Consider the following 22,718-nt stretch of genomic DNA (forward strand, 5'->3'; position numbering starts at 1 on the left):
CTCTGTTTTTGAGCCCTTTGCTGGCAAATTTAATAATGCCAACCAACTCTTCAACGTTGCTATTAACACATCCTTTATATTTATTTTTTCCATTTTGAAGAGTTAATCCCACATCTGATATTGTAGCAGTATGTAATATTAATTTATTTAACTTATTTTCGGGCAGTCTCTTTTTACAAACGTCCTGTTACTTTAAGCGCTGTAAACGGACTGCCCTCTCACTCCATATCAGCAGATTCTGGCTTCTTATCGATTTAACATTTATTTCCTTATCGATATCTACTTAGCTGATGTTATAATCAACATAACATAGATAGCGACACTGTAATAACATATGTAGCTAGGGCTACCAATGAGATGATCTTATCCTAACACAAATTACAGTATAAAAACCTGAAATAAATCAGTGCTAGAGTTATTTTGAGGCTCCTTTAGCATCGAGCACCACAGGCTGTTTAGATGTTTAAAGTAGAATCATTAGCAATCTACATGGCAAGGCGGGTATATAGAAAGAGGAGCTTTAACATCTTAATTCTTCATCAACTACTGGTTCACTTTCATTGCTTATTTTGGTTTATGAATTCCTATCCCTTTTCTTTGTTCACAATGACGACTACGTCCAAAAGACCACAAAAACCAACCCCTCTGGCAGGGCCGGACCCCTTTTTAGACAGTGCTATGTAAAATTTACTTGTGTCCGTTAAAAAACGTATTAAGTAAACATTCATTATTATCGACGCACAATTAACATGGTTGATTCAGGGAGCGCTATCACCAGCTGCATACATATTTTTCAATTAAGCGAAAACTTATGTATATTGTATCAAATATGCCATCGGCCGAGGTTACATGCTTGAAAGTTTCCTTCGCTTTAAATAGTTCATTTTTTTTTTGGACACCGGCCAATGTTGCTGGCAGCAGTAGCGCACAACCGAAAATATTATTTTCTTTGATTTAGATCCGTAAAATACACAAGACGCAGATCGACATCGAGAAAATTTGTTGAAGGTAGGCTGGCGGCTGACTTCGTTGCTCGTATCAGCACCATCATTCGTTCCTGTGGCGTTTGCTGAACGAAAAAACACTCGTCTGGTGACGCACTTAAAGTCTGTGCATGCATGCATTTTTGGTAAATTATTATTGATCATTTAGCGTAAAAAGGGTTCCCAGAACCTTCCTCCTGATATTTCTGAAATTATCATTGTAGTTACCTATCACATAAGGTGCACGTTAAAACGGGATTTCGAAAAATTCCACCCTCATGTGTGGGAAAATCGCGAAAAACGTTTGTATGAAACTTTTTTGTTTACCATACTTCAATTAATTTCCAAGGATATATATGAAAAATCATTTGAGACGTGCTTCACATTTTTCGCAAAATCAAACCTTCCTCGGTGGAAGATGCCAATCAACGATTTTTTTTGGTAAAGTTTTAAGTTTTTCGCGATTTGCTTCAAACTTATTTCAAAAGCCCTACATAAGAACTTAATAAATAAATACGTGTTTCAGCGATTTGCGGAAACTTCACCTGCAACAGTGGTAAATTGGCGGAAAACGGTTGTATGAATGTTTTTTGTTTACCTTTTTTTTGTTTGCAGGTCAAAGATTGAATGAACGAAAGTTTATTTTACTGCTTTAATCTTCACACAATCATAGATCCAACTTTTGGTTCTTTATTCGTTGGACTGCAAACTCATTTTTGAGTATCAACTTCAAAAGTGGAGGCAAAAATAAGTGTAAAATTTATGACTAAAGTTTTAAACAAAAAACTAAGACCGGCTGGTACTAGCTAGTACTAATATAAATTAGTAAATTAAATAATAATAATATAAAAATCACATATGTAAATAATTTAATTTAATTAAATCCAATAATTACACAAAGTCCTTGAGCACTAGGATCCAAATAAGAATTATATACAAATTAAAATACAAAAATATGTATATATCAACGATTAAGAAAAAACAATATAACTGTATATTCAAAATCCATTTTTGGAAGACTTCATTTCAAGGCACTTGATTTAATAGTGTCGAAAATCAATATACTTCTTCAATATACTTACTGGTCTTTTCGAATTAAAATATACTTCTAATATCTATTGATAACATCCAGGTCTGATAATAATTCTAGTTTTATTTTCAAATATGCTGAGTGTATGATAACATATATACCAAGGGTGCCGTTATATTTACTTTAAAGAGTTTAAATTGTTTTCACAAGTACTATAGGCAACACCAACGCCGAAACCAGAGCCCATCCATGCAGGCCACACACGTCTTCTAAAAAATATGAATGACATCACTGATCCAATAATAAGACCGCCACCTGTAAATAAAAAATATGTATGTTAGTATTTTGTAAAAGTTTACACTAACTGGCATTTCACGCCCTTGCCGTTCTAGATTTTATTGCTTCAAATTTTTGAAGCAAATTTGAAACTTGTATCCCACCCGTTCTAAATATTTTTTAACAGTAATATTTTAAAGTCCTCGTCTCAATTTATATTATAATATATATTAGATGTCCAATTGATTCTAAAGTCCATTAAATTCCCGCCCATTTTAGTGCCGTAATGTGCATGTTGAAGTCGCAAGTTTATGTAGAGCTACGAGTCGGAAGCTGATCTGAGGGAATTTGAAACAGGTCAAAGATGACCAGCAGGTAACGCCACTAAAAATGTCAGCTTCCTAGATCTCACGGGTTGGGCACGGCCCAGTGAGTTGATCACCAATCAGTCAGTCAGTTAGGACAAATAATTTTATATACCTCAGGGAAATAAGTATATGTGCATTTTTTTTCTCTCATTTCAACAATATAACTTCATGCTTTTTTATTTAAAGTATACCAGGTTTTGTTGTTGCGTGCTATATTTGTTTTCTGTATGCCAAAGTCTTCTTTACTGTTCATCTTAGGTACCGTTGTCACTGAATTGTGTGACGCGTCGTAATTTTCATAGGAAATAAGTATACAGTTTGTCAAGTAATTGTTTGCAAAATTAAAAACATCACACAAATTAATTTTTAAGCTTATATTTTACGTGTTTACAAGAGAATGTAGCGACGTGGACACATAATTAAATATTTAAAATATTTTTAAGACGACATGTCGATAATTACGGTAATATTAGAAGACGGTAATATTAGAAGACGGTAATGTAGAAGACGAGTCCATCAAGTTTTAGCGGAAAACAAACATTTCATATGCTTCTCGAGAGCCTGTACCCAAGCTAATGAAACGACACATACATATGTGACCGTTTGGCATTTGCCAAAAAATATACATTTTGGACACATTTCCTATTATTTCCCATTCCTCTCTCCTTCCTGCTATAAATGCTTTAAAATCTTCTTACTCTCCTAGGCCTGACAATAATCCTAGTTGTCTACTCAAGGAGTGTAGTTCATCCCTTTTTCGTCCATTGCTAAAGCTTTTTAATCTATCCCTTGAATCTTCTGTCTTCCCATCTGTTTGGAAAGAATCTTATATCATTCCTCTCCACAAGAAAGGTGGAAAGTCTGATATACAAAAGTACAGGGGCATTGCAAAAAATAAACACTGCGAATTTGCAGCATTTCTGCATATCAGTTGTCTCCCCTGTTCCACAGGGATTCGTAAAGAATCGGTCAACTACGACCAATTTGCTAGAATTTACTTGGTAAATTATGCTTTCCTTTCTAAAAAATGCAAATTGATGTCATTTACACTGACTTCAGTAAAGCGTTTGACTCTGAGCACCATGATCTATTACTCTTCAAACTTGACCGTGTAGGTTTTCCTCCTCTTTTTTGCATTGGATTTCTTCTCATTTAAAAGGTAGGACCCAAAGAGTAATGCTGAGGATGACTACCTCAAAACATGTTCACGTTACTTCTGGTGCTCCTCAAGGTAGCCATCTTGGACCTTTACTCTTTACTCTTTTTATAAATGATCTCCCCTCGGTTATATCACATGCCCGGGTACTTTTGTACGCTGACGATGTTAAACTTATTCTATCATACACTAATCCCCTACACCATTCTCATCTACAAGATGATTTGAACGCTATGCAACTTTGGTGTTCGGCCAATCAATTGCATCTAAATTGTTCAAAGTGTATGTTTATGACCTTCACCCTATCGTTGAATACTGCTCTTGCATCTGGTCTCCGCAGTATAACAACAGCCAGGAACTTATTGAATATGTTCAAAAGCAATTTCTGCTTTTTGCCTTACGAGGTTTAAATTGGGACCCTAATCTTCGGTTGCCACCCTACTCCAGCAGGATTCTTCTTCTTTCTTGGTGTTGTCTTCCTACATAAGTTGATTGCTGGCGACATAGATTCTCCTTTTCTGTTAGGGCGTCTTCAATTCTCTGTTCCGTCTAGATCTACCAGGAATTATCGCCCTTTATTCCTATCTACGTGCACAACAGACTACGCTTTGCACAATTCATTTCGCGTGTTATGTAAAAATTACAATAGTTTGCATCCCGTTCTTTCTACCGAACTTTCTCTACTCCTAATAAAATCGTTGCTTTCAGGATACCTTCGGGAACTCACCGACCATACCCAGCTATGAGCAGGGGTATAGCTTGCAGGGCAGGCTATAAATTTTCCCCCCACCGGGTCGGTGATATCTCATTACTTCCTCTTTATCCTATCTACTTAACACACTACTACTTACTGGCATACATTTCATTACTTTGTTAACAACTTCTTATTTTCTTTTTTCCTATTTATTGTATTTTCTTAAGTAATATAGTAATTTAAGATTATTTTTAATTTTACTTAATAACACTATTTTCTCTACTAACACCCTTCTTCTTAGCTGTAGGCTCTAATAGCGTTACTGACAAAATTGGCTATGAAAAGGGGCACAGCTGGCCGGACGGGCAATTAAAACACTTCGGATGGCACATTTTGTTTTACATAATTTTAATATATTGTCTATGCACATATACTTGTTTCCCTGAGCTATAGAGATTAATATTCAAAATTTCACTTTCTACTTAACCTATATATAAGAGGCTAATTTACACTATCTTGAACACTAAGAAAATACCACTGTGGTAACTATTAACTTTCTCGAAGGTCCTCGTGCTAATGTGTTCACTGGAGAGATTTTAAAACACATTTTCATTTCGTATAAGAAATACATTATATAATAAAAATGTTAGTAGTCAACAAAATTTGACGTATAAATAAATATATATAGAGGCTCCAGTCATGAGTTCCCGACTAGGGGATACCCTGAACCCTCCAATCCAGCTCACGCTACGAGCTCATTTGCTTTAGCAGTAAAATATATATAAAACAAAACAAATAAGTAGTTCCCACAATAGGACTTGAACTCGTACCAGCCGCACTACTTGCCACCTTTTCTACTCGAAAGCCATACCAACATTTCATTTTCATTAATTCATTTTCGCACGAATTAAAATAGCAACACATAAACACAGCTCAACTCGTTCTTCTCTTTGAAGCGAACAAACGTTTTTTTTGTGCTCTCCGTTTTGTTTTGATTTTAATAAATCACCGGCGTTTTAATATTTCTATTTAACATATTCCATTATTCTGCTTGCCTTCTTGGTTTATTTTCTATTTAATCACGTGTGCATGATTTTGGCCTATGCATTTTATCATAAGAATATTGTTACTTTTAAATTCGTGTTCTTGTGCATTTTTGTTTGTGCGCTTGTGCTTTTAGCTTTGTGGGTAAGTTTCTTGTTGTTGTTTATATTTTAACTGCACATCGCCTCTCTTGGTGCAAAATTTCGTAAGCAAGCAAGCAAACTGTAAATAGATTACTCTATCGCTTGATCTTGATCTTTTTCTACTTTCCGCCGCTTGTTGGTGTTGTATACGCTAGTAATCTAAATAACTCTCTTTTTACATTTGGACCATAAAATTGTCTGCTTTAAAAAAACTTGCCAAAAGCAAATTACGGCAAGTCAATCGAGCATACCCTGTTGGCTATGTGATAATGTCGTGCATTCGAAATGTGCGGGTTACACTGGCCTAGTGTGCTATTGCCCAACGAAATGGTTTGCACTATAGTTGCGACTCATGTAGGGAGATTGATGGTGAAATGCGGGCGTTTATGCGTCAGATCAGGAATGGCTCTAGGGGTCTGATTCTTGATTTTCGCAAACTAAACGATCAGCTCACAACCCTGAATACCCAATTTAATAGCCTACAACTGTTGGATGAGTCTCCAGGGCCCAAAAAGACCACTCCTGGTGATTTGCCGTTGCCTAATACCATTCAGCATCCGGCTGCAATTCAGCAGCTTACTACACCGATCACACAGCAGTTCATCTCTTTTGTTACTCCGGTAGCTGTGAGGTCTGCTGTGGACAGGGGTTCTGTCCCGAAATGTGTGACACCGGCACGCGGTCCGGACTACCGGCTGTTTTAGGTACCAAAGCTAATAGTGTTCCCACTGTCCCACCTGTGGCGCCTAAGCCTCTAGTTGATGTTCCACCAAAGAGACATATTTTGGTTTGTAGGCTTGCCCCTCACTTTTCATGAGATGATGTAAAAGCCTTTATACAGGCTAAAATTCAAGCCCTAGGTATAATGGTGGAAAAATTTATGTTTGCCTATAAAAGAAATATTTCATCCTTTAAACAAAATTTGTTGTAGAGTTTTGGACGGAACAATAAAAATTCTAAAGAATATAAGGCCAGAAAGAAAAATCAGACTCTGGTTTTATTACCACCTGTTTCCAGGTGGTTAATTCTAAATTAATTTTTTGAGCTTGCCTATCAGAATGTTTGAGGTCTTAAATCTAAACTTAACCTGTACTTAGATTCTCTTTTTATTAACTTTCAAATTATGGCTTTTACTTTTACTGTCTGGCTTAAGCCGGACAACTCAGATGCTTCATTTGTTACCTCCAAATACTCCACTTATAGATGTGATCGATTGAGTCTGCTCTTTCGTCGGAACGCATGTTGGTGGCTGTAAGAGTTGTATTTGGAAGTTTATGTATCTTTATTTCATGTGCCTATATACCCCCTCTATCTAACTTGTCCATTTATCAAAGCCATCTTAACGATATTAAATCTACCTCCTGCCTACTTTCTGATAGGGACCTTTTAGCTTTTTTAGGGGACTTTAATCTCCCAAATGTCGATTGGTCATCGCCATTAGATTCAAACTTTCTGTTGCCCTGATCGTCAAACGAATTTATTGATGATCTATATAAAATGTCCTTACGGCAGGTTAATGGTGTGCGCAATTCAAGGAATGCATCTCTTGATCTGATTATGGTGATGGAATCCATCATCACAACAATTCGACATCCCTTTTCATCCAACTCTGGATGCGGATATTGATCTACCAGCCCGAGTTCATATCAAGGAATCGGAATTAGATGATCATGTCCATTTTTTTCGTAAGTCTGATTTTTATAAGCTAAATTATCTTATTCTGCAATCGATTGATCTCAACTGTACAATTGTGAAGACATTGATGTTGCTATTAAACTAGTTTATGATACCTTGCACTCGCTTTTTGATATCTGCGTCCCTCTCGATCACCCAGCGAGGTCGGATAGGCCTCCCTTAGGGGAATAGGATTAAAACATGTGAAGTCGACGTTTTATAAAAAATTTAACAAATCGGGACATCGTTTTGATTTCTCCCTTTATGCTGTTGCCCGATCAAATTTTTCTACTCAAAATTCCATCTGCTGCATGGATTACCATCGCCGTTGTCCCCTCCAATTTTCACATAATCCTCAGCAATTTCCTAACTTTGTCAATTCATAACGTAGACATCTATTTTGGTTTCTTCGGTTAAGTTTGCAGATGAGAGCGCGAATACTGATCCAGGCATTGTCGATCTGTTCGCAAACTTTTTTTAAACTACCTACTTCTCTAGGCATAATAAAAATCAGCTTTATCCTTATCAGTTACAGAGGTCAAACTGCATCTTAAATCCCATTATTACGGAAAGTTCGCTTCTCAGCGACCTTAAGGCAATAAAGATGGTTTATTTACCGGGCCCTGATGGTGTTCTAGCTTGTGTGCTCAAGTACTGTGGCAACACTATGTAAATCTGTTTTAAAACTTTTTGAATTGTCCGTTAACACTTCATCTTTTCGGACCATTTGGCAGGAATCATACATTATCCCTCTCCTTAAGAAAGGGAGTAAGTAGGATGTCGAAAACTATAGAGGTATTTTCAAATTATCCGCTATACCTAAAGCTTTTAGGAGAATCAAAACATCTCAACTACAACATTTATGTAGCATTATTATTTTACTTTCCCAGCATGGGTTCGTGAAGCGCAAATGTACAACCACTAACCTTCTTGAGTTTACTTTGCTTTGAATTGATGGGTTTACGAAAAGAATGCAGACTGACGTCATCTATAATGATTTTAGTAAGGCTTTCGAATCTGTCAACCACTCCTTACTGCTTTAAAAATTATACCTTCTCGGCTTTCCAGTCAATCTCTTGAGCTGGTTTTAAAAAGTATTTGCGTGCCTCTTAAATTTAAACTGCTCGAAATGTAAGGTAATGACTTTCTATAGAAGCCCTCCTCAATTGGTTTCTTACATCCTTGATAGCTTACCGCTCGTGCGTGTCAACAGTACTTGTAATGATGTCAATGATATAGGTGTTATTCTTGATCATAAACTTAAATTCGACTCTCATGCTACGACCGTGGTCAATAAGCCCAGAATTGTTTTGGGTTTTATCAAGCGAAGGTCGAAGGAGTTTGACGATCCGTACACGACAAAGACTATTTATATATCTTTGGTACGACCTATTCTTGAGTATGCCGCATGTATCTGGGCACCAGAATATTCTATCCATTAAGACAGAATTGAATCCGTTCAGAAACATTTCTTGTTGTTTGCCCTTCGTAGTTTAAATTGGGATTCTCGTGTGCGGTTAACGTCATACTCCAGCAGACTTCTGATGTTTAATCTTCCCTTCTTAATCGTAGAATCATGCTTTATGTAATATTTATCCATAAACTAATTACTGGTGAAATCGACTCTTCTGTGTTGACTAGCCAATTAAATTTCTCTATCCCTACTAGACGTAGTTTGTATTCGTTTTGTGCTTCGCGACTCGTGTCGTATGTTACACGACTACTCGCCTCGGTCGGTTGGGCGGGATGCAATAAAATACAATGTTGTTGATAGAATTCAATCAAGATGCGCATGAATGTGTTTGTGTACATATATAAAGAAATTCTTGCGCTAGCTGCCCCAAGCACGTGGGCAGCCCAAACATGTTTTCTTTACTAAGTTTTGTAGTTCTTAACCGATCTCGAACAGTAGATCTTTTTGTACTATCGAATATTTTTATATTCTCAAAAACTCAGTTGCATTAAAATTGTGTCTTAAATTGATGGGCAATACAAATTTGTTTATTTATTTGGTTTATAGCTTTGTTGTGTAGGCGGGGCAATATCTATAAAATTAAAGATACTTGATATACATGTACTATTCAAGAAGCTACATGTCAAGTTTGGCGACTCTAGCTTTTATAACTTACGAGATTTGCTCAAAAAACAGGATTTCGATATCGATTAATTAAGCTAAAAATTTTAGATATTACTTTTCCATAAAATTCCCCATGGAAAATTTAAATCTACCCATTCCATCTCTATCACCAACAGTGTGAAGCCCTTAGAAATGAATTTTAACGCGAAACGTCAGCAACAACATCTTTGGACTCGCATTACCACTAAAGAGCTATGGATTTTCAAAAAAAAAAAAGAAGAGATACGCTACAAATTTAAGGCCGATCGGATTTCGCGATTTTTCCATACTAGCTGGTAGAATTTTCCAAAACCCCGCCTTAATAGGTAACTGAAGTTAATATATTAACTTCCTAGCTCTTACGGTGTGGGTTGTGCGTTGTTCACCAATCAGTCAGTCAGTCAGGACTAACAGTTTTATGTATAAAACATGTTACATTCCATATGAAACATTCCACTTTTCTGTTGGTGTGTTGATGATGTGCAACCACTAACCATACTACTGCTGTTGACCTTTTATTACCTGCAGCAGCTTTTTTGGATCTCTATCACTTAGTCAGTGGGTATGCACTTGTAAATACTGCATTGAGAGCGGTCACACCTAACTTCGAGATTACGACTATATTACAACAAGGACAGCATTACCTAAAGTGGTACACATTGGAAATGTTACACTTAATCAGCGCTTCAACAGAAACAACTAAGAACGCTATTGTCTTTAAAATTAAACCACTGCCGAGAGAGCACCTAATAGTGCGGCTGTGATTCTTCGCTTAGCCCAACAGTATGGAAAATGCGCCTTTAAAAAATACGGTGCTTACTGTCCGAACTTTATGACTTTTTAGGGCATAAATATGGTATCCAAAAGTGTATAAATACCAATATACAAAATTTTGAGCCAAGCTATTGATGATTTTAAATGAAATAGATCCGCGCATGAAAGTATATACTTTCAAAATGTCACGTCTCTAGCTCTTATATTTTCTAAAATTGTCCGACACATTCATGCATTTACACAAAATCATTTTACCATTTGAACCATATTTATAGGTTCAGGGTAAGAAAAGCGCCATTTGAACTGCACCCGTTTAATGTTCTTCTACTTTCAAAGAGACGTATATCTTGAAGTTAATATATTTTTCATTGAAATTCAAATAGTTGTAATTTTTATTATAATAAGGCGTAGCGGCGGATCGGGTGCGGTTGGTGCCTAAAATTAGTTGTTGCATTTGAACTGTTTTCCAGACACAAGAACAATTTCTCAACCCACCTTCTTTCTTGATTTCATTTCCAATAGAACAATCAATATATTAACTAAACAAAGACGCCTTCTGGTTCGGTTCGCGTACCTGGTTTCCATATACTAGGCTTAAAATCGCCGATTTTTTAATTTAATAAACACATACAAATTTCGTATACGTTTCGCAAAATTGCATTGTTGGATTCGGGAGGAATCAGGAATTCGCATCACTATTAGCATTAGCAAACCATTACATTTAAGTTTTCAAAATTAAAAGATTTTGTTTATCAAAACAGCTGTTCATTGTAAACAGGGTTGGCAAGCCTTTCTTGCACTTGTCGCACTTGCAATAAATGCATATTCTTATCTTATCTTTACATTCCTTCATTCTGTTTCGATTAAGGCGTGGACAGGAAATCGTTCTGGGCCGCAGCAAAAAAAAATTATATTTTTATTTATTTGTCGCATATTAGACGCTTTATAACGTATTGTTGTTGAAAGCCAAATTGTTCCATTTAATTCTTGGCTACAGTACGCTTGTAAACATACAGCTGCCCTGCCGCGCATAACTCGGTAGAATTGAATTTTAACGAAATTAGCAAGATATGATATGATTTCGACGAACTGATAGCCTTGGTTAAAGAGGGCGTTCGCGTAAATATTCAGCGACATCAACCTAACGCCCCGCCCCACTCAAGTTTTCGTCGTTATAAGGACTCTCTTAAACAAACTGTTACCTTGGGTAATAGAACACACTTGCCACAGCTCAAAACACATACGTTTTCCGGTGGCTCTATCGAATATTCTGATTTCACCACGATGGTTGAGTCGGTCGTCGACAAGGTTACCGAACTATCCAATATTTACAGGCTGCATCATCTCCGCTCGTGTTTGTCTGGCCGCAAGGGCATGGATATGCTAAATAAAATGATCTAGTATCAAACGTCTTTTCCATTTTCATGAGATTTTTGGAAAATACTGGACGTTTGTTTTAACGGAATCAAACTCGGTCTTGCAGTAGTAGTCATTGTCGTACCTGTGGAGGAGAGCACCATACCCAGCTGCATTTCACTTCTTCACCAGAAGCTAAAGTGTCGACACCATCACATACATCGTCCCCTTTGAGTAAAGAAGGGCTTGAAGACATAAACATCTCTACTAAAGGATCCGTTGTAAAGATTCATATGACGTCACAAGCTTTAGATTATTCAAACACCTTTGATGGTCTTGTGGCTCCAACAATTACCAATAGTCACACAAGCTTCGGCATTGATACATCGGATTGGAAAATCCCATCAGACATAAAGATGCGCTGATTCTGCGTTAACTGGTGCGTGCATCTTCTACGAGTTTTTGTCATATAGGCTAATTATGCTTTTGCCAGAATTACCACATCTGCAAAAGACTCGTCGTGGCTAGCCATGGCCGGTGACTTTTAGAGACTGCGCAGTACCTTGCTGTTGGCTGCTGGCCTCACTCTTGACAGCCTTGCTAGTCAGTTGAGCGTTCGTTTGGATGATATAGTCCGGCGGTTTTGAGAAATTGAAAGCTTGGAGGAGCCCATGGTGAAGCGCAGCAAGGAAGAGTTGGAGTGTGAACAGCACTTTGCCAATAAATTCTCCTGCTTGGGAAATATTGTGTCGGCATTCGCATCTGAAGGAGCAATACTCGGCTTTCATAAAGGATTTTCTGGCTCTGAATCACATGTTGAGTTGAGTGGCGGATTCTGAATACTCTCTTAATGACGATCGATTTCATTCCTGGAACCAACTCAGTTGCTGAAGCCAGAGAGATATTTCGTCAAACGGTATATATTCTAGTGGCATTTATAAGCTTCGAAAATATTGTTCCAGTCACCAAGAAGCACTTGATAGACTGCTCTTTGAAAAAGCTGTGTGAAAGCCTATGGAGCCTGCATCTTCGTGGTGGCCAGAAGTCCGCTAGCCACGAGCCCTGTCCTTAACTCCAAGTCTCGAGTTGCGCCGTTAAAAACATTATCTGTTCTAAAGCTTGAATTATTTGGAGCGAAGATGTTGGATAATCGATGCATGAGGTCCCGCGCACAGGCATCTTCGTCGCATTGTCCTAGCTCATTCGGAGCTCTGGTTTCATATCTATTAGATGGTCGCCATAATTGACCAGTGGAGTCTTGTCTTCCAGAAATTGATAAAATTAAATTGAGGAAAAAGCGCTAGTCATCAGGTCTCCACATGCAGATTTAAGTCTTGGTTGCAAGCAAACAAGCTCATTTGGCTCCATTTAGCTTACATTCGCCTATCTGTACATCATGACCTCGTCATGACAATCGGATTCTTCTACGGTTTGTACAGAGAACGAGCTTCGTGATAACACCGGAGATTCGTTCTCATGCGAATGGGAAAAAATCCCGCTCCATCGCAGCTCTTGTTCAATTTCTGGATGGAGGTGAACTCTTCCGTGTGTTTGGCCGGCTTAGCAATTTGCCTGTGACTATGATGCGCAACATCCCACATTTTGCCTCGGCGTCATGAAATCACCTTTCTCATCGCTCAGATTCAATATTGCCGATTGGTGGACTGAGAGCTCTGTTCGAAACAGTTGGTAGATGTGTGAGGCGCTTCAAAGCGATTCGGAATTTCGTAGAGCCTGCGATAGCAAGTCATCCAAAGGAAAGTCTAGAAGGCGTTCAAGCGTTCATAGTAACTGCATTCGACTATTGCGGGCTTCGCTTCTATAAATCCGAAGGCCGCCCAGTAATTGATACATTAGTTTATTCACCTGTCAAGAACCTATCGATTGCCATATTTTTGAGTGCCCAAAAAAGATTCATCTCTACTGGTGACAAACCCAGCCAGATTTTAAGCATTAAAAGAGGTCGAATATTTACTTTATCATTATCAGTTCAGCTGTAAACAAGGTTGGCAAGCCTCTCTTGCACTTGTCGCAGCTGCTATAAATTAATATTCTTCTCTTATCTTTACATTCATTAGTTGGTTGTTGATTAAGGACAAGCGAGGAAATTATTGAGCCACAGCCAAACACTTGTAAATATACAAAATAGATTACTTTTTGTTAATAAGCGTGTTGTTTTTGAAAGCCAAATTGATTCTTAATTCTTAGTTCCTGGCTAGTTTTCAAAACAATTTCTTTACTCTAGATGGAAAATTGTGGAAGGGGAAGACTGCGAAAAAAATTTACTTTGTGAACGAGTACCATACATAAGTACATATACATATATGCATATATTATAGTCATCGTTCTCAAACTTAAGTATGTTCGTCCACACATACAGTCGACACTTATAACTATTTCCGCTTTCAACGAATATAAATTATAATTGCTTTTGTAGCCGCTCACAATCGAATTATAACGTGAAAGAAGGGCTATCCTCCGCACGCCGAAGATTTAATACCCTTGCAGACCCAACCTTTTCGTAATGCTCGTAGTGATTTGCCCATACAACAACTTAATTTTCGACCGATCGTTCCTGTGGCAGCTATATGATATTGTGGTCCGATTTTACATATATATGAGGAGCGTAGTAAAACTAATAAATGCCGATTTTGATCAAAATATCTTGATAAACAAAAATGTTTTTCTTACAAGAACCTACTTTTCGACTGATCGTTCCTATGGCAGCTATATTATATAGTGTTTCGATGTTGATAGGATTATGCATATGTATGAGGAGTATAGTAAAACTAATAAATGCCGAGTTTGGTCAAGATATCTGGAATAACTGAAAACATTTTAAAACAACTTAATTTTCGACCGATCGTTCCTATGGCAGCTACATGATATAGTAGTCCGATGTAAAAAAAGATTTTGCATAAATGGAGGGAGATTAGTAAAACTTATAATTGCCGAGTTTGGTCAAGATATCTTGAAAAACAAAAAAATTTCCACACAACTTAATTTTTGACCGATCGTTCCTATGGCAGCTATATGATATAGTGGTCCGATGTTGATAGGATTTTGCATAAATATAAGGAGCATAGTAAAACTAATAAATGCTGAGTTTGGTCAAAGTATCTTGATAAACAAACAATTTTTTTATACAAGAACCTACTTTTCGACTGATCATTCCTATGGCAGCTATATGATATAGTGGTCCGATCCAGCCGATTCCGACATGTGTACTGCGTGCAACAGAAAGATAGCCTTAAAAATGAGACTAGTTTGCATAAAAACAGACAGACGCACATGGCTATATCCACTATACTTATATGGCTAACCCATATCTTTATGGAGTCGGAGATGTCTCCTTCTATGCGTAAACATTTCGAGACCAAATTATTTTACCCTCTGCAAGGGTATAAAATAACTGGCTGGCCATTTATTTTGTGAATTTAAATGTTACATAAATAAGAAAATTGTTATAATGAATAATTTAATCCGCAAGTTCAATTATAAAACAACACAGTATACATACATACATATTATATAACAGTAAACACTCACTTCCTTTAATAATTGTATCAGATGCACATCGATCTAATTTCTTCCCCAACTGTTCTTCGGAAAAAGGCATCTCCTTGACTGGCATTTCTATGAATTTTTAGAATACCCACAATAATATTTCTTTTCTATTTTGGTTGTATTATCAGCACACGTTCTTAAAACAAAGAGTTAACAATAAGTTTAATTGAAAGCAATAGTAAAATAAACTATTGAACCGACCGTCAAGTTAACATCGGTTTCAATTATTAGAACTTGGTTCCGGAACCGGAATCAAAATATTATATGCATTTATGTACGTGCATCAACCTAGCATCGGTCAAAAATGCATTTATATGTTTATCAAGCATACCAGTTAAAATACTAGTTTTTCCGTAATATTTAATTATCTTAAATCAGAGAAAACTGTTTCCCTTTGCGCTGCGCCGGATGGCTCATATATTTATACGGATAGGTTCCATATCTAAGCAACATACACAGCAGAAACATAAAAATAAAAAAATATATAAATAACAACAAAGGTACGAAATTACTAACAAAAAAGTCAACACTGGCCACCTAATACGCCTAAAAAGCCTGCCTCAGCTGGCATATACTTTCATTTTTAGTAATGTCGATATTTGTTGTTGTGGTCGGGGTATCGAGAGATGGGTCAAGCAGGAGGACACAAAGTACGACAGGGCTGCAACGCTAAGCCCACGATTGAAGAGCGGAACGGGTGACTTTTGGGTTGCACTTGGCCTTCAAGTCGGTCGTTAACCGACAAAGGCAGCTGTGCTGCTGTGGGCGGTGACAATAATTTGAATGTATGCATGTGCAAAATTCTGCATCGATGAAGCTGCTGCCCATATGGAAAAGGAGTACGGCATTGGTTGCGGTCAATGGGGAATGCTGTGCGCAAAGATTTTTTGTGATTGCGTTTTGCCGGTATCGACAGCAGAAAGAAAATCCAAACATTGATGCCAAAAATAACATAAATGGCTTTAAATAAATTGTTACGAAAAAAAAAAAAAAAGAATTTCATAAATTGCAACGAGCAACATAGACATACACCTGCCTGTTTGCCGGCTAAATAACGGAAATAAATAGTGAATTAGCCAGCCGGCTCAAAGGGAAACAAGCACATCCGTCAGAATATGACGCCCAAATTGAAGAAGCGCACGTATTCGTTGAAGCCGGTGCTGATAGTAAAAATACATAAACCAATCATGCCGTTACACAAAAAAAAAATGTACCCTTGTCTGTAAGATTCTCACCCTGATGTGTTGTGCTGTGGCACTATTAGTACAACCGAGAAGCAAGGCTATGAACGCTGGACAGTGATATAGAGACATTGCGGGCGAGGTCTCCTGGTCCAGACCTCATTCAGTCAGGTGGGGGGTTGCTGCCAGCCTATATCTACAGAAGCACACACATTTAAAGTAAGAACTCTTTCTAACCAAACTATCGATAAAAGGTAAATAAGGAACGACATGTAAGCAAACACAACTGCTGATTATGGGAAGCTAGGTGCCGGATAGTGTTCGACACAATCAGGAACAGCAGGAACACAATTACTTTGGCAACTCATTGTTAACAAATAATAATACATTATCTAGTTTGATTCTAAAGCGATTAGCTCCGTTTTATAGTATTTTTGTTTCTTTTGGCTTGGCTAGTAGACTACTTAAATCTAATAGGCAACGTAATTATACGGTTTCAGGTGTTTCTTTTTCCTAACGCTATGGTAATTTAACAAAATATAATTTATTTCTTCTTATCCCTTAATATTGATAATTAAATCTATTCAATGTAAGTACATTTTTTCTCCTAAAGCTATGTTAATTAAAAAGCTGATCGGGTGGTTGCTCGCTAACGGAGATTTTGTTGTTGTAGCTTTCTTTAATTTAGGGTTTTATAATGTTCTTTTTTTTTGTAATTGGAATATATTACTTTTCTATGTCAACTTTTGAAATTTGCTCCAAATTGCACTTGGTATCATTGACCAGCATCTACATATGATGGGACATGTGGCAATATATTTATACATACAAAGTGCATACACTTACGTACGTACACAGATATATATGCTTATGTATATACGAATGGGCATACGCACATATACCTATATATAGGGAAACACAAAAACAATACAACAATTGAAGCACTTACATTCATATTTATTTCCACGTAAAAAGGCATTCCAACGATGGCAATACGCTAAGACGTTCCTAGCATTGCTCCCCGCTGGTACTAATAGTGTCACAGCACAGTGTGCTGGGCGTAGTTAAAAGAGCTTTGGGAACGGGCGAGCCAGGATGATAAAGATTCGATCCTTCGCCTTGTCTATCACACAGCATGCCCCAAGAGTGACCAGAAGTGTGCCAGAAGTCATCAAGTAAAACGCTCTAGTCGGGAGTTCTTGACTAGCGGATACCTTTATTACACAGCAGAGAATACAATAAATGCTGTTTATACAATTTAATAAATGTGTGTGGGTTCATGTATACAAAAATTCTTGTAATTGCGCTAGCTTCCGCAAATATATGTCAATAAAACCACACGTTTCCACGAAATACTTTTATGTTTCTTAACCGATCTTGATGAAATTTTCAGCAGTAGATTGTGCAATAGAATACTCGTATATTCTCAAAAAAAACTTGCATTGAAATTGTGGATTAAACTGGTGGGTAGTCCTAAATAGGTATATCCATGGGGTGGCGGCATGGTTCCCAAGGGGCATCTAGTTGAGTTGGAGAATGAATTGGCACAACATAGAGGCCCTATGAAACCAAAAACTCCAATAAAATGTACGGTCAACTCGGCAGAAAACGCGGAGTTTGCTCAGGCGCACGAGACGTATCAGCACTTCATGCCGTCCAGCTTCAGCGAGTCCATCCGCGAGATGCAAGCGGGCTTTGTATAAATTATGAAGGACACCATCGATGTGCACAGGCCGCCAGGGTGCCACGGCAGAGAACACACTACGGAAAAATCTTAAGGGCTTACCATACGAAGAATTTGTTCGGGCATACATGTCGAAATAGAATAATTGTTCGCGACACCTTAATAGGATGATTCTGGCCACCTGACGAAAAGTGAAAGCTGTGGCAAGTTTCCGCTAGCGCAGGAAAACGTAGCGACAGGTCATCGAAGCTGTGAGACTGGAGGAGAATGTAGTGTGTTTGCCGGAAGCTAGTGGAGGAACTGGTATGGGCAACGAAGCCATATGCATCGACACCGCCGGATGCAAGATGTCAAATTTTAGGCCGGGTTCTACCTATAAAATACGGTATAAGAGAAAAAGATGTGCCCAACCTGCAGGGCTATACCTGGGAATCGATTTCTGGAGTATGAAGGCAACTTGACTAACTGTAACCAACCCAGAGGTAGCGTCTTATCTAGAAGACGACGACGGTATAACTGATCCGAAAATGTTAGACCTGGAAGACGTGCAGAAAACTCAATTGAAAGGCGTGAATGTCGGAATTCTCCAATTCGAAAAGGATTGTCACGGGCAGACTCACCAGTTGCAGCATATGATATAGCTGATCGCTTGTCGCCGGCAAAGCAGGAAATCGTGTGGGTCGAACAGCACAAGATGTTGCATTGCGATTTAGCAGATCAAGATGGAGGAGAAAAGCAGGACATGTTCAGCGTTTATATTACCGGGAAGGACACTCTATCAATTTTGCCACATCCCATTCGGGAAAGATCAACGGAGAGTGCCAGCTCCGACTCCAGGAACTCCTTAAATTCCGGATCCAGAGCCGCAGGCCACTCTGCCTCTTCGATGCTGGGCTCACCCTGTGCCTCGCATCCTCCGCGCACCACTCCGTCTCTAGGTGAAGCCCCAGAATTGCTCCGCTCCGGCGACTGCTCTCGGTTCTCTGCGTCCGAGGTAATCCTAGCCATGACTCCTAATCCCCCTGTTCTCTGGCACACTTTTCTGCCGTGCCGCCTTCATGACCGGCGTGTACCTGCCTCTGCAGCTCCTCTAGCTCTCGGCCAAATCCCGATTGAGGCTCCTCCCTCGCTTCCTTTTTCTTGTCCTTTTCCGTCGGTTGCCGAGCAGGCACTCCCGTTCTTTGACGCGTGAGGCCTTCTTTCTCCTCTTCCTGACGTTGTTGCCAAGCAGGTGCTACCTTTTCTTGACCTGGGAGGCCTTTCTTCGGTTCCCTCTTGGTAGCGTCTCTTTTCTGTTGCCGAGCAGGTGCTCCCCTTTCATGACCTGGGAGGCCTTCATTCGGCTCTTCGCTCGTATTATTTTCCGCTGGTTGCCGAGCAGCCACTCCCGCTTCCTGACGCGTGAGACCTTCTTTCGTCTTGTCCCTTTTCCCCGGGCCGCGCGACCGGTACCGTCACCGTCTCTAGGACCAGCTCTGACTTGCCACAGCGTATTGTAGTGCCCATTGCACCCAAGGACATCAAGGGCATGATGAGCAGCGACCTGCTGATCACCTTTCCCGCTAGGCCGACGTCTAACCACAATGCCTTTTCTACTTGGAGCGTGGACCCATCTGCCTGACGAATGCGCGTCTGCACGTCCTCCGCTCTTCCCCGAATCGCCCACTTGCGTCCGCAATCTTCACTCATGAAGCTGCGAGTGGCTCCGGTGTCGATGGTGGCAGGTATCGTTTGCCCCCTAATCTCCACCGCAGCGACGATCCGGCCACCGTCCTCATTCAGTGGGTGTCCTATTACCGGTTCCCACATACCCAACAAAATAAGACGGGTGCATTGGGACATTCCCTGGCAAAGTGCCCCTCTTGCCCGCACCTACGACACGCTCGCCGCGGATCATACCCGGGCTACTGCGGGTAGGGCGGGGATCCTCTTGTACACAACATTCGCTCAGCTAGCCAGCTAAGTTAGCTCGTATAAGGTGGAGAAATCCTGCCGTCGCACATAAATCCTGTATTCGGGAGCGACGTTTTCGTATATCCGGTGCAGCTCCAGCGCCGGCTCGTATCTGGCGTGATGCATTAGAGCCCTCAGCTCTATCAAGTATTCCTTCAATTCCTACCCCACGCGCTGCCTGCGGGACCGGATTTCGTCCACAAGCCTTTCGAAGTAGCGTGAAGGCAGGAAGAACTCTAAAAACCCCTCCTAAACACTGACCATGGCACATCCCTTAGCCCACTGGCCAAGAACAAACAAGCAGCCCTGCGCAGAACACCTCACTCATTGCCCGAGGCATGCGATCAAGGGCAATACCATATGCGATGGTGCGCTCCTCCAGGTCCTCTAGGAACCCAAGGGGGTCGGAGCGGCCATCATTACTCATGCCCCACTTCCGAACTTGTTCCGGAACGTTTGCAAGTGGCCTAACCTTCGACTGAGGGTATGGTCTAATATTGTAGGGAACGCTACCCGGTTTGGCAGGGGACCGTCATACCTCTACGTTGACCGCGGTTTCTCGGCGGTCTTCGTTTCTCCCGAAAGCATAAGCCTCCCGAGACGGCTAAGCTAGGGGTGGGCGCCTGCGAACGCCCGTACAATTTAGAGCTCCCTAGGTCAGGCTCCGACTTTTGACGTGGCCGTCCGCCAAAGTCGGGTGGGACGCCCAAGGATGGCGGCTCCAGAGCTCTCAGATTCTAGCTCGGCAAGCCGAGCCCAAATTTCAGATGAATGGCCACCATTCTGCATGTAGCTGGACAGCCGCTTCCGCAGCTCCTCCACGCGCCCTTAGTTTTCCAGTCCGAACTCATGGGCGATCTCTACCAGTTCTTCCTTGCGCCGCTGGTGGATCCATCGCACGCCTAACCCCGGATTTTGGCACTCACCTGACTCCATTTTGAGTTCTCATCACTCATTCACTCTGGGTGCCCGCTTCGACTTCTCTCTTTTGTGGACTCTAGCTCGGTTTCGCGTTGGTGGGCGGGCAATTCTTGTTCCGTAGGTTTGTTTATCTCACTTTTATCTTTGTCTTTTCCGTGTGTTTATTTATTTGCGACCATATATATACGCATATATATATATAAGAACGTAGTTATAAGTTTGAATAAAAAGACTTTATTTCACGAGAGTGAATTTGTATCAGTTTATTATGTTGAATCTGGATTAAGACTGAAGAACAAATATTGGCATACGCTATATTTTAAGCTAAATAATAATTGGAGTACGTGACTTTTTGCAAAGGGACAGCAGCTGCAGCTTGTTTATGCTAGCGCTTTTCTGTGGGTCAGTTTGGTCAGAGCTTGGCTGCAGAAGGCATTCTGCTCCTTTGATTTTTGCTGCTGTTAGCATTATTTGAATTCGGCTGCAGAAGGCATGCTATTGTTATGATTATTCAATTTGTAAACACACAGTGGGTTATACCATGCAATGCAGCTTATGAATAACAGTGGTTCAAAATTCTGTTGTTGTGAATATGTCACTCCTCCCCACTAAAAATAAAGCGTGTACTCACGCGTGTAGGGTATATGAAAAAGGTAAGTATAATAAAAACTGTTCTTTAAATGCTAGGATACAATTTTTGTAATATACTTAAATTTTCTTGTTCATTTTCAATTTCAAGTTCAACTGGGAGCTGTGCAGGTTGCTGATCAATAACATTTAGTTTCTTAATAAATATTTGTTTGGGTATATTTTCAAACTTATATGCTAGATACATTATTATGATTAATATGATGATTACAAATATTGTAATAATTATAATATGGAATATTTTCATTTTTTTAATATTTTCGAAAATTATTTCTTTTGTTTGAATGTACGAAAGTGGTTTTAATTTGGTAATATTATTTCTTACCTATATACTTTGTGTGTAGTCTGAGTTCAAGTTGCTTATAGATATCTCATTAAGTATTACCACTAACCACAGAACATATAGATGGGACATGCCGTGTAACCAAAGTGATGTCTTTTGATCGTTTACACTACAGGAAATTGCTTTGGCTTACTCTCTTCCATATGATATGTGCGATAGAACGGCATCGCTGTTTATTTTTATCTCGCTTTCACTTACTCTCAGTGCTCTCAATGTCTCTTTATGTCTAGGTACCGTTTAATTGTTTGTGTGTGTAAGTGTCCGCACAAGCAAAAATGACCGAAAATTAAATTTTCTCAAATGTTTTCCCTTTTAAATGGACGAGTAATATGAAATAATGAAAGGGTTTGCCACGTCGATGCGAAATGCTTGCATTTTAGCTCGTTATTGTTGGAAAGGGTACCTAAGCGTTGGCATGTGTGCATTTAAAAGTTTTTAGACTTGCTATTCACGCATACTTGCATATTTTGTATATGAATAGAAGCATTTATGGGCGTGTATGCCTGTTTGTCCCTACACACAAATGTGTGTGAATGGGCTGATCATGGACGCAAAAGAAAATATTATAAAATTAGTTAAGTGATCAGTCAGTTGACGTTGGCCCTTTCGGCCCAACGAGCTGCTGCAGGTAATAATAGGTCAACATTCATTCATCAATTCAAACGTGCCCACTTTTGTTACACGGCATGTCCCATCTATATGTTCTTTGGTTAGTGGTTTTACTGAGCAATTATGAATTTTTATTATGTTATTTCCCTCAATTAAGATATCATTTTTAATACAGTTTTGATTCAATGTGATTTTGGG

General features: G+C 39.4%; 1 protein-coding gene and 1 long non-coding RNA gene across 2 annotated transcripts; one reads left to right on the forward strand and one right to left on the reverse strand.

The window, feature by feature from the left end:
• Positions 1–358: 358 nt before the first annotated feature.
• Positions 359–2,012, forward strand: LOC135441266 (uncharacterized). Its single transcript, XR_010438452.1, has 3 exons — positions 359–1,129; positions 1,208–1,539; positions 1,599–2,012. It is a non-coding gene; the product is annotated as an uncharacterized LOC135441266 (long non-coding RNA).
• A 104-nt stretch (positions 2,013–2,116) lies between these two features.
• Positions 2,117–3,896, reverse strand: LOC135441268 (MICOS complex subunit Mic10-like). Its single transcript, XM_064700813.1, has 2 exons — positions 3,872–3,896; positions 2,117–2,328 (listed from the first exon to the last, which is right to left on the reverse strand). Exons 1-2 carry the CDS (start codon positions 3,894–3,896, stop codon positions 2,192–2,194), a joined length of 162 nt encoding a protein of 53 aa, XP_064556883.1. The 3' UTR covers positions 2,117–2,191.
• Positions 3,897–22,718: the final 18,822 nt, after the last annotated feature.

The sequence above is a fragment of the Drosophila montana genome, unplaced genomic scaffold (genome assembly GCF_035044405.1).
Source record: "Drosophila montana isolate Dmon_TW-CO22-7 unplaced genomic scaffold, ASM3504440v1 contig_191_1, whole genome shotgun sequence".
Lineage (NCBI taxonomy): Eukaryota > Metazoa > Arthropoda > Insecta > Diptera > Drosophilidae > Drosophila > Drosophila montana.